The sequence below is a fragment of the Drosophila miranda genome, chromosome 3, assembly GCF_003369915.1.
Source record: "Drosophila miranda strain MSH22 chromosome 3, D.miranda_PacBio2.1, whole genome shotgun sequence".
In the NCBI taxonomy this organism is placed as follows: domain Eukaryota; kingdom Metazoa; phylum Arthropoda; class Insecta; order Diptera; family Drosophilidae; genus Drosophila; species Drosophila miranda.
In genome coordinates, this window is record NC_046676.1 from 4590430 (window position 1) to 4602490 (window position 12061).

The 12061-nt window shown below is 46.1% G+C and overlaps 4 protein-coding genes across 4 annotated transcripts; all 4 read right to left on the minus strand.

Moving 5' to 3' along the window:
- Positions 1–3484: 3484 nt before the first annotated feature.
- On the minus strand, positions 3485–5067 carry LOC108158265 (zinc transporter ZIP1). The gene is made up of 2 exons (XM_017290502.2): positions 3994–5067; positions 3485–3811 (listed from the first exon to the last, which is right to left on the minus strand). Exons 1-2 carry the CDS (start codon positions 5048–5050, stop codon positions 3771–3773), a joined length of 1098 nt encoding a protein of 365 aa, XP_017145991.1. The 5' UTR covers positions 5051–5067; the 3' UTR covers positions 3485–3770.
- Positions 5068–5314: 247 nt separating this feature from the next.
- Positions 5315–6510, minus strand: LOC108158320 (zinc transporter ZIP1). Its single transcript, XM_017290561.2, has 2 exons — positions 5597–6510; positions 5315–5538 (listed from the first exon to the last, which is right to left on the minus strand). Exons 1-2 carry the CDS (start codon positions 6498–6500, stop codon positions 5498–5500), a joined length of 945 nt encoding a protein of 314 aa, XP_017146050.1. The 5' UTR covers positions 6501–6510; the 3' UTR covers positions 5315–5497.
- Positions 6511–7754: 1244 nt separating this feature from the next.
- Positions 7755–10239, minus strand: LOC117187768. Its single transcript, XM_033390586.1, has 9 exons — positions 10211–10239; positions 10057–10142; positions 9872–10003; positions 8920–9076; positions 8696–8862; positions 8480–8636; positions 8258–8424; positions 8003–8185; positions 7755–7942 (listed from the first exon to the last, which is right to left on the minus strand). The coding sequence occupies exons 1-9, from the start codon at positions 10237–10239 to the stop codon at positions 7755–7757; spliced, it is 1266 nt and encodes a 421-aa protein (XP_033246477.1).
- A 14-nt stretch (positions 10240–10253) lies between these two features.
- Positions 10254–11439, minus strand: LOC117188042 (zinc transporter ZIP1-like). Its single transcript, XM_033391219.1, has 2 exons — positions 10526–11439; positions 10254–10467 (listed from the first exon to the last, which is right to left on the minus strand). Exons 1-2 carry the CDS (start codon positions 11427–11429, stop codon positions 10427–10429), a joined length of 945 nt encoding a protein of 314 aa, XP_033247110.1. The 5' UTR covers positions 11430–11439; the 3' UTR covers positions 10254–10426.
- Between the last annotated feature and the right edge of the window lie 622 nt (positions 11440–12061).

A 12061-nucleotide genomic window follows, 5' to 3' on the forward strand; every position in this document is an offset into this window, starting at 1 on the left:
CCCCTTGGTTTACCAAAGAGTTATTCAGCCTAAAAAACTTAAAATCAAGACTTTATAAGGACTTCTCAGGACCCTAAACAGTTTTACTGCTTCGTAAACAGTAAGCGTAGAATGTCCGCACACCCATCCACGCTATCATTTTGTAATTCGTCGGCAAATAATGATCAGGCAATTGCCGATCTTTTTGCCCAATTTTTCCAAACCACCTATTCTGAGGAAAGCTACTCTGGTCATCCGTACCCATACGGTTTACCGAGGTCGAACGGCATTTTCAGTCCCTTGTTAAATGAATGTTCTTTACTTCATGATCTTCATGAAGCCGGCTAGTTAAGCCGGTGTTTTCACCGGGTCCAGACGGGGTTCCAGGTTGTGTACTCAGGTACTGCGCTGAGGCTCTGTGTGGACCCTTGCTTAAACTATTCACCGCCCCATTCACCCACCCATTCCTCTCCATAAAAAAAGTAGCAAGTCTGACGCAAAAAATTATAGAGGTACAGCAAAGTTATCCGCTATTCACAAAATGTTTGAGAAGGTTTTAACTCCGCACTTGCAACATCTCTCCAGTCACTTATATCTCCCACTCAGCATGGATTTATAAGGCAGCGATCAACCACCACAAATTGGTTAGAGTTTACCTCTTTCATTATTAAAGGTAACTTACAAGGTAACTTACAGACGGATGTTATTTACACCGACTTTAGTAAAGCATTCGACTCTGTAAACTATTCCCTTCAAGCGCATAAACTAGACCTTTTAGGGTTTCCGCCCAACCTCCTGAGATGGATTTCTAGCTATCTTTGTTCCAGGTCTCAAAGAGTCCTTTTCAAAAACTCCCTCTCTTTATCAGTAACGGTTTCTTCGGGAGTACCACAGGGCAGCCATCTAGGCCATTACTCTTCACACTCTTTATTAATGACTTGCCTTCGGTATTAACATACTCTCGAGTACTTATGTATGTGGATGATGTTAAACTCTGTGTCCAGTACAAGGACATTTCATTTCATTCTCGCTTGCAATCCGATCTCAATAACTTTCAGTCATGGTGTTGTGCAAACTTGTTTCACCTTGATGCCTCGAAATGCAAAGTTATGACATTTCATCGTTCTAGCCCCTTGTTGGCTCCCTATACCCCATTTGGTGTATCTCTTGAGGGAATTACCCTGGTGGATGATCTGGGTGTTATGTTAGACCCCAAGTTAAATTTTTGGGCGTGGTTGGGTTTATAAAGAGGTGGTCAAAGGAATTTGACGACCCCTATATAAAAAGAATCTCTATACCTTGCTAGTTCGTCCGATCTTGGAATACGGCTCCTGTGTATGGTGCCCTTAGTACAAAGTACCGTTAAGGGACTGTTAAGAATCAGTCTAGAAAAACTTCCTACTTTTTGCTCTGTGGGGCATTCACTGGGATGCGGGTGTGAGAATGCCATCTTGCTCTGGTAGATTAATAATAGTAAACCACCCATCCTTAGTTAATCGTAGAAAAAAGCTTGGTGTGATTTGTAAGCTCACCTTATCAAGGGTGACGTAGATAGCCTTGATCTGTTGAGCCGCATAAAATTCACGATTGCTAGTAGAATGAACCGTTTAGGTTCTTATGTTTGGATTATAATTTCCTCTAACAGATTATATCCACCTCTTATTCGCTTCCTCTTATTTGTTGTAGTTGTCAAAACGTCCAAATAAAAGGGTTTAAGCAAAAAGGTCAACAAAAAGTACAAGAAAATAATCGGCAACGCGTTCTCGCGCGTTTAGTGTGATTGTTATTTCAAAACACCCAATTTCAACATCCAGTACACAATTTTAACGGAGTAAAAAAAGATTTTAAATTATAGAATACATATTTAGACTGTTTCGGAAGACACCACTCTTCCTAATCAGCGATATTTTCTTTTTCAAAAAAGGAAAAGATGGTAAATCAGACAGCCTACATTTCTGCAACCATTGACATATTCTTATAAATATTTGTAAATATTTTCTATTCACAGAACACATCGCTTGTTATGGCCTATTACGCCTGGCATAAGGGCTATTCTTTTCAGAATATAATTTCCCTTCCTTCATCCCTTTTCTGTTTCGTTGTTCCTCCATTGCTCTCCGCTTTATTTCTCCTTTTTTATTTTTATCGGTATCCAATTTATCATTGACCCACAATGATAGACACAAACACTTTTATCAAGACTTCTAGGACTTCGTGTCTATGAGAAGCGCATGAACTAGAAACTTCAAACCATTCCATATCATGCTTAACGCATTTTACAAGAATATTTTTAGAGCATGGAGGGTTTTTGAAGCAAACGAATTTATCTATGCGATTGGTAAACGTTTTGTTGGCACGGAAATATGCATTGTTCAATAGATCGAAACCTTCGTTCATACTTTTTAAAATCATTGATGTAGCAATGGCTGCATTCAAAAGTGCCACGATCAGCAAACATTTTAATTCCGGCCAAATTGGTTATTATGTCTTGATATACTTGCGGACTGATGTGCTTCTCCGTTTCATGTTTCAAGAAGTTATTTCTAACACTCTTGAACAGATGTAAGTAATCGTACACGAATTGAGGGAATGGCGGATCGAGCAATCTTTCATTGTCTTTGAATTTACCATTGGCTGATCTCTAACTATAGCACGGACATTTCAGCCTATTGTATTGTAACACTTAACTGCCTGACCAATGGCTTGGGTGCAATGGTGTGTAACCATTATCTGCTAATAAGGAATTAACTATAAATAAAAGAGAGTAGGAAAGAAAAGAAATTAATAGTTTGTTTTTAGGTTTTTAGGGGAAGTTTAAGGAAGAGTTCAAGGCATAAGGTATAAGGGAGCTAAAAATTGTGGCATACATGCTGGGCATAATTTGACCTAATAACTTGGCCGAAAAGTACGGGTAGATCTAGATGGAACGGCAAAGCCAATCTGACCCAATAGGGTTTGGGAGTCAACAATTCCGAGAAGGAGCTTGTGCACGAACATTACCCCATTACGACGGCAGGTCAATTAGTAGTCGTAGTGGTAGAGTCAGGGATGACAAACATTTCCTAAATTCTAAAATATCCTCTTCCCAGGGTATGCAGACAAATTGAATGTTGCCGCAACGTTTGCGAATGATTTGGGACCCACTGTTGCCTTCCAGTTCTGAGAGAGCGAAAAAGAGGCATAACCGATTTTAAGAGAGCGAGAGAGCCAAGAATTCTAAAGAGCGAAAATAACAAATCCTGGGGTATTAAAGTTTTCCTTACCCTTTGATCAAATATACCATTATATACCGATATACCGTAAATATACCGTCGGCTCAATTTTGACCTAAAAAAATAGTTCAACTCGGGAGAAGAGGAACAAGTCGGGGCTCCAATGAGGACGTTAATGTGAGCGAATGGTATAACTATATTATGTAGGGACCATCAGGTCAAGTACGAGTTCTGTCATTGGACTGTCTAATTGGCGATCAGTAGACTCGGTGAAACGTCTAATAATAGTCGAATTTAATTTCTCGTATTTATTGGCTTAACGCTGGACGTCTGCTAACATTTACATATATTCTCATATCTATAGCTTACATATGTATTCAGACCATTCAATAGTTAAGGAAATGTTTGCAACTGTAGAACCTAATTTCTTTGGTGTTAGTTTAGATACACATGCCTATAAGCCGTATGTGCAACAGCTTTCATTAGCAATCAATCAATAATCCAGCAATAAATCCATCCAGTATACAGACAGTATAAGCTATGTTGTTTTATGGCACATCCTGTCCAGTGGTGGATACTCTAGAAACACGCCAGGCTGTCGTCGCCCTCCGCTTCGTCAGCTGGAAAACAGAACGGAAGCCAGGAATCAATACTCACATTGTATCTGCACCTAGCCAGAACATAGTCCCACTAATACGAAACACGAGCCCCCTAATACCTCCAAGACCCGCGTCAATCAATTGCCGTTGCGGAGTCCCTCGCGATAAGGGGGCTCCCCAGCTGTCGCCCGCTTATCACTTACACAGTATTTGCAGTCCGAACATCAGGGCGAAACCGGCCAGAGCGGCAATGTAGGCACGCCAGCCGGCATGGTTCTCGGTGAGGATCTCGCAGAAGACCACATAGAGAAGGGTACCCGAGGCGATCCCCTGCAGTATGCCCGAGGGGACGCTGGGCTGATTCGGCTCCACATTCTGACTAATGCCAATGCCCACCCCAATCCCGATGGGCGTGACAATCGAGAAGGTTATCAGATAAATTATGGCGAGGGAGCTGCGGGTGCGGGCCACCAGCAGCTCCATACCCACGCAGAAGGCCAGCACCAGCTTGTGAGCAGCCACCGCCGCGAACATGAACCATACAGTGCTGACGGTGCCCTCCAGTCCAATGGCCATGCCCTCGAAGAGCTCGTGGAGGGAAAGCGCTAAGATAATCCCCAGTCCGCGCATAGAGGAGCCAGCGCTGTCCTTGTCGGACACCACAGGCATGTGCGAGTGGCCAATGTGATCCTTGGGCTGCTCTTCCTGTACGGTCTTTGGCTCCTCTGGCGTGGCATTCGTTTCGCCTCCTTTGCAAACCAGAATACTGTGGCGAATGCTGTGTCCACGCTCGAAGGCGCAACTAGCCACCGACTCCTTCCGGCTGAGCTTCTTCTGGTGTCGATGCACGAAGGCGTTCATTAGCTCATCCAGGGCGTACATCAGAAAGAAGCCCGTGCAAAGCAGCATTTCCGGCAGGGCGAATGGAGTGTTGGCGAGAACTCCGCAGGATTGCAGTTTCTCCACCACCTCAATCACCTCCGGCAGCATGTGCAGAAATGTGGTGCAGATCAGAACGCCTCCGCCGAAGAAGAGCAGGCACCGCACCGCCGTCGATGAGCGGGTTTCCTCGGGGCTCTTCTTGGTCCACTCGAGGCACCGATCCAGCATGTAGGGCAGGCTGCCGCAGATCACGGTAATCACAATGAGAACCACCATAGCCACTACCTTGGCTACCATCAACCCGTGTCGGTCAACGAGCGGCGAGGCCGTTCTGCCCATGGCGATACCAGACTCCTCCATCGACGCCAAACCGTTCATGTTTCCGTAGCGAAATGCGAGCATAGACTGAGTGAAAAACGGGGCCCAAGCCCAACCACTTATACTCCTATACTCCCTATCGCACTGTCATAAATCAGTGGCACTGATGGAAATCTGATTGCTGATTGATATGAAGAGTCAGACCCCCCAGACCCGCCCCAACTCCACACAAGCTAATATTTATCTTGTAGACAGGTGGCTTTGCCTTCTTAGACCGCGTTCCCTTTGATGTTTGCATAAAAAACAGTTGCATAAAATATGGGAATCTCGGATCTATTGGCTGTTTTGGCTTATCTTCGATATGATTGATAGATTCTCAGTTTCGTTTGTCATAAATTATTCTAAATATATACCAGATAACTAGCGGGGTGGAGTATCTTCGCTTCGATTCATCAATAAGTCTAAAATTGATCAGCCAGGAGAGGCACTCTGAAGCCCCGACAACCGCTAAGGGCATACGAAGTGGCTCTTGCCCTTGGCTTCACCGACTGCAAGAAGGAGATTTGTCATTGATTAGAGATTGTGTTGTATATTTAATTGACTCACTTGCTATCTGGAGGCCAAACATCAGGATGAATCCCACCAACGAGGAGACGAAGACCCGCCAGCCGGCATGGTTCTTGGCCACAATCTCGAAGAAGATCACATAGATCAGGGTGCCGCAGGCGAGGCTCTGAAGGATGCCCGATGACGTGCTCGGCTCGTTTGCACTGGATGTCTCGCTGACTGCAATCCCTATGCCCAATCCAATCGGCGTGACAATTGAGAAGACCAGCAAGTAAATGACAGCGATCAGCCACCGGGTGTGGGCCATCATAATCTCCATGCCAATGCAGAAGGCCAGCACAAGCTTGTGGACGGCAATGGCACCGCACATGAACCAGACCGTGTCCACGCTCATCTCCAGGCCAATGGCCATGCCGCCGAACAGCTCGTGTAGAGACAGAGCCACGATGATGCCCAGTCCACGCAGCCAGTTCGGCTCCTCTGGCTCCTGCTGTTCGACTACTAATTCCGCTTGAGGCTCCTGCTTCTGACCCTCCTCCACGACTTCTACAATCACCTTCACAGCCGGCCGCTTTCTCAGCTGCCTCCGCCGCACCACAAAGTGCATGGTCTCCTCGATGAAGTACATCAAGTAGAAGCCCGTACAGAGGAGCACCTCCGGCAGGCCGAATGGTGTGGGCACCAGCATCCTGCACTGCTGCAGAGCATTTACCAACTCAACGACCTCCGGCAGCATGTGTATGAAGGTAGTGGCTATGAGAACACCACCGCCAAAGTTGAGCAGGCAGAGCACAACCATAAGTTCGCGGGCATTTCCCTTGGAACGCTTCGTCCACTTGTAGAAGCGATCCAGGAGATAGGGCAGGAAGCAGAAGATTAGGGTAACCACCAGGAGAACCACAATGGCCACAATCTTGGCCACCATCAGCTGCTGGTCGGCCATATCGAGCGAGGTGAACTGAACTAACTAGCGAAGTGACCATTCAGGCACTTTTTATAGTCGGGGGTTGGCCTACTTGATATCTAGATAGAGATATCAGCAAATTGCCAAATACTCGAATTAAGTTCTTAGAGCTCCGACTTGGGGTGGATATCGGGTGGAAAGAGCTTGCGAAAATTGAAATCATTGGGCTTTGTGGCAAGTAATTCTGAAGATGGATGAGCATTTTGTCGGGGGTTTGCGATCTGAACTTTATGAAATGATATCTTCATTTTGCCAGCTGAAAATCTATGTAAATAGGTAATTTCCATTACCCGTATGAACTTTCTACCGCTTGGTAGAGCTTGTTGGGCGCGTTTCTGGCGGGGCCTTGAGGTATCAAAGGTAGTTGCCGAACTGAAAATTCAGCTCGTGCTAATTGTATTTTGTTTTTTTGTAGACAGGCAAAGCTGTTGGGTGTGTCTGGGAATCCAAATGCTATCGTGAGGAGAGGGCTTCAGTTCTCCCTGATAACCTCAGAAATTATTTTCAGCTCTTTCTTTGTTGCCAAAGGCCCACATGACACCACTTGTGGTTTTTTTTTAGTGCTCAGTGCGGACATACGAGTATGTTCCTGGGAGTAAGGTGGGGGTTATTAAAAGTGATGGTGGGTGTATGTAATATCATCCAATATTTTATTAATTACATTAATCCATAATGGTTTTACTGTAAAAATTATCATTGGCATTTATTCAACAATATTATCGCATTTTAATTTAAAGTAATTACTATGACTTGAGTGTTTTCTGTTTTATTTGATTCTCCTTTAAGTACACAAATGAATTTCGAAGACAAATGATGTGACGGATGATATGCATATGATTGTGGATGGATATGTTGATATATCGACGTATATCAGAGTTTATCAAAGTTGTTCGCAAACTGTCCCAAAAGATATTGGAAAGTATCCAAAGCATCGTCTTTACTTGGGGCAACTTGTGGCAGAGTCCCAGTCCCAGTCCAGTCGTGGCCCAGGCACAGTCGTTTGTATCGGCGTCTAATTTAGACGATCGGATGATAGATCAATAAACATATACATCCGTGTTTGTGTGTGATTGTAAGAGTGTGGTGGTGGTGGTAGTGGTGGTGGTGGTAATATTCGATGTTCATTCCAGGTTTGATTCGCTCTCGTCCCGAAGCCCCTCCTTGATATCAGATCGTAGAACGTGTTTCAGTACTTGCTCCCGATGTCCCCCAGTGCTCTCTTAGCCAAACCGCTCAAGACTGCTTGGGGTGCTGCACGGGTGGCGGCGGTGCTGGCTTGAAGCACTGCAGCAGGAAGGCCGTGTAGATGACAAAGGCCAGCGCCAGGGCGATCAGGGCATACATAAAGATGTTCAGCTCAGGCTGGCGGAAGCGGTTCTTGCGCAGCCACTCCAGCACCTCGTCCTCGGATAGTAGATCACCTGAAAGATGGCAGGCTCTCAGTGAGGGTTCCCAGATCTCTCCTAGAACCACTGACTCACCTCTGTATATGCTGGGGAAGCGGCGACGGAAGTAGACCATTGCTGGCAGCTTTGTGACGCCCCATTTCTTGGCATAACGCGAGTCGGCCATTTTCACAAACGTAATATCCAGATTATCCGTCTCGCTGTCGATATTCTCCAGCTTCTCCAGCGAGGCGATGCTGTCCGGATGATTGTGCTCATCTAAGTGGAGGGGGTTTTTGGGGCAAGTTAGGGGAGAATGTATTGAGAGCAGAGCTGTCTGTTTGCACTTACAGAAGAACACCGACAGGAATTCATTCTCTTCGAGCAGCTTGTCCAGCATTTTTCGGTTGACTTCTTCTATTTCGTTCTTGATTTCGAACACATCTTGTGAGGTAAGCCATGTGATGACCTTGTCATGTTGATGCATATCTCCGTCATACAGGACGGGTACTTGTTTCCTACAATGGATGCATTTGAAGCCAATCTACTGTCGTGGTTCCTATGATTTCTTACCGGTAATACACCAGAGAAGGTATATTGACAATTTCGTATTTCTTCGCTGCCTCTATGCTGGCTATCTTCACAAAGTCAATGCCAAACATGTCGGCCTCTCCATCGATCTCCTCCAGGTCCTCCAATATTTCCTCGCACTCAGCGCAATCATCATCATCTGACAGGATAGAAGACTTTAGATACGGGCCAGAATGAATTACTCCAGAATGAACTTACAAAAGAAAACCACCAAGAGGGTGGACTCGGCCATCAGGCGGTCCAGCATGCGCTCGTTGACCTCCTCGATTTCGTCGGCCAACTCGCGATTGTCGTCATCAATCAGCCACTCCAAGACCGATTGCTCATTCTGGAGGTCGCCCTCGAACAGCAGAGGATTGCCATTGCTTTTAATACAAAAAATGTTGGTTTCTTTACGCCAAGAGTTAAAGACTCCTGCTCACCGGAAATATACCAAGGCGGGGAAGGTTTTGATGGAATAGCGTTTGGCCAACTGCGGATCTTGGATCTTGACCATGTGTATGCCGAAGACATCGCATTCGTCGTCGATTAGCTCCAACCCCTCCAATATCTGGTCGCAGATGTTGCAGTTGATTTTGTCTACCGAAAAGAAAGCATTTATTTAGACATCCGCTTAAGATGAGTGTGCAACGTCCAACTGGTTAGTGACAAGCGAAAGAAGGGTTAGCGGTGTGTGAGGAGAGGCCGAAGAAAACGCCGTAAAAATAAGGTATTCGCGTCCAAACTAAATTCCAGCAAATTCCAACAGATTGGCAACGTCTTATCGTAAGTCATTTCTAGTGGACATTCAATTGTGCAAAAGAGAGACAAATTTAGTTTGGTCGTAATACGTTGGAAGCCTGGTTTTAGTATAGTAAAAAATAGTACAGTTCTTGGATAGAACATGGAACAGAGCTCCTGCTGATGGTTAGGCACGGTTAGAGCTCAATCGAACATGCGTTCGACTTCGAGTTGCGAGTCGCGTGATTTGTATTTTTACACATGGAATACGGGAATACCTTGTTTTTGGATACGTTTTCTTTTACGTGATATGTAGCTTTGTACGAATTGGCTGGATGAGTGTTTTGTAGTGGTAGTGGTGGTCAGGTTGCTTTCTTTAAGACTAGAGGGTGAACAGAAACTGCGACAGAAGGCGGGTTGCTTCCCCTTGCGCTCTGGCGGCACTGTTTTCGGTTGTGGTTTCGGTTTCGGGTTTTTGTCAAGGATAGATACATATTTGTGGATATGTTTTGTGGATTGTGTGCGATGTTTTTTTTTTGAGGACAGGGGGAATATAACAATTCAGAGTGTGTGAGAATATGAGACAGTGTTTGAAAAACAGTTGATATGTATGTATATGATCAAATCGATATGTTTCGTTGTGGTGCTACTTACAGAAGTACACAGCCAGATATTGGGTCTCCTCCACCATGGTCTCGAGCATTTGCCGTGTAATGAGCTCGATGCGATCCTCGGTCTTCTGTGTGATCAGCCACTGCAGCACCTCCTCCTCCTCGCTGAGCTCACCTACGAAATACACCGTTTAGTATCGTTCAGATACTGATCTATATAGGTAGTACCCTCAAACACATTGGGTATGCCTCCCTCGAAGTAGACCAATGCCGGATACTCGTGGACGCCGTAGCCATCGGCCACAGAGAAGTCTCTGGTCTTCACAAACGTTATGCCGTGCTTGTCGCAGTCGTCGTCGATGTTCTCCAGCTCCTCCAGGACCTTGGTGCACTGCTCGCAGCCATCGGCATCTGGATGTCGGATCTATTGGCTGTTTTGGCTTATCTTCGATATGATTGATAGATTCTCAGTTTCGTTTGTCATAAATTATTCTAAATATATACCAGATAACTAGCGGGGTGGAGTATCTTCGCTTCGATTCATCAATAAGTCTAAAATTGATCAGCCAGGAGAGGCACTCTGAAGCCCCGACAGCCGCTAAGGGCATACGAAGTGGCTCTTGCCCTTGGCTTCACCGACTGCAAGAAGGAGATTTGTCATTGATTAGAGATTGTGTTGTATATTTAATTGACTCACTTGCTATCTGGAGGCCAAACATCAGGATGAATCCCACCAACGAGGAGACGAAGACCCGCCAGCCGGCATGGTTCTTGGCCACAATCTCGAAGAAGATCACATAGATCAGGGTGCCGCAGGCGAGGCTCTGAAGGATGCCCGATGACGTGCTCGGCTCGTTTGCACTGGATGTCTCGCTGACTGCAATCCCTATGCCCAATCCAATCGGCGTGACAATTGAGAAGACCAGCAAGTAAATGACAGCGATCAGCCACCGGGTGTGGGCCATCATAATCTCCATGCCAATGCAGAAGGCCAGCACAAGCTTGTGGACGGCAATGGCACCGCACATGAACCAGACCGTGTCCACGCTCATCTCCAGGCCAATGGCCATGCCGCCGAACAGCTCGTGTAGAGACAGAGCCACGATGATGCCCAGTCCACGCAGCCAGTTCGGCTCCTCTGGCTCCTGCTGTTCGACTACTAATTCCGCTTGAGGCTCCTGCTTCTGACCCTCCTCCACGACTTCTACAATCACCTTCACAGCCGGCCGCTTTCTCAGCTGCCTCCGCCGCACCACAAAGTGCATGGTCTCCTCGATGAAGTACATCAAGTAGAAGCCCGTACAGAGGAGCACCTCCGGCAGGCCGAATGGTGTGGGCACCAGCATCCTGCACTGCTGCAGAGCATTTACCAACTCAACGACCTCCGGCAGCATGTGTATGAAGGTAGTGGCTATGAGAACACCACCGCCAAAGTTGAGCAGGCAGAGCACAACCATAAGTTCGCGGGCATTTCCCTTGGAACGCTTCGTCCACTTGTAGAAGCGATCCAGGAGATAGGGCAGGAAGCAGAAGATTAGGGTAACCACCAGGAGAACCACAATGGCCACAATCTTGGCCACCATCAGCTGCTGGTCGGCCATATCGAGCGAGGTGAACTGAACTAACTAGCGAAGTGACCATTCAGGCACTTTTTATAGTCGGGGGTTGGCCTACTTGATATCTAGATAGAGATATCAGCAAATTGCCAAATACTCGAATTAAGTTCTTAGAGCTCCGACTTGGGGTGGATATCGGGTGGAAAGAGCTTGCGAAAATTGAAATCATTGGGCTTTGTGGCAAGTAATTCTGAAGATGGATGAGCATTTTGTCGGGGGTTTGCGATCTGAACTTTATGAAATGATATCTTCATTTTGCCAGCTGAAAATCTATGTAAATAGGTAATTTCCATTACCCGTATGAACTTTCTACCGCTTGGTAGAGCTTGTTGGGCGCGTTTCTGGCGGGGCCTTGAGGTATCAAAGGTAGTTGCCGAACTGAAAATTCAGCTCGTGCTAATTGTATTTTGTTTTTTTGTAGACAGGCAAAGCTGTTGGGTGTGTCTGGGAATCCAAATGCTATCGTGAGGAGAGGGCTTCAGTTCTCCCTGATAACCTCAGAAATTATTTTCAGCTCTTTCTTTGTTGCCAAAGGCCCACATGACACCACTTGTGGTTTTTTTTTAGTGCTCAGTGCGGACATACGAGTATGTTCCTGGGAGTAAGGTGGGGGTTAT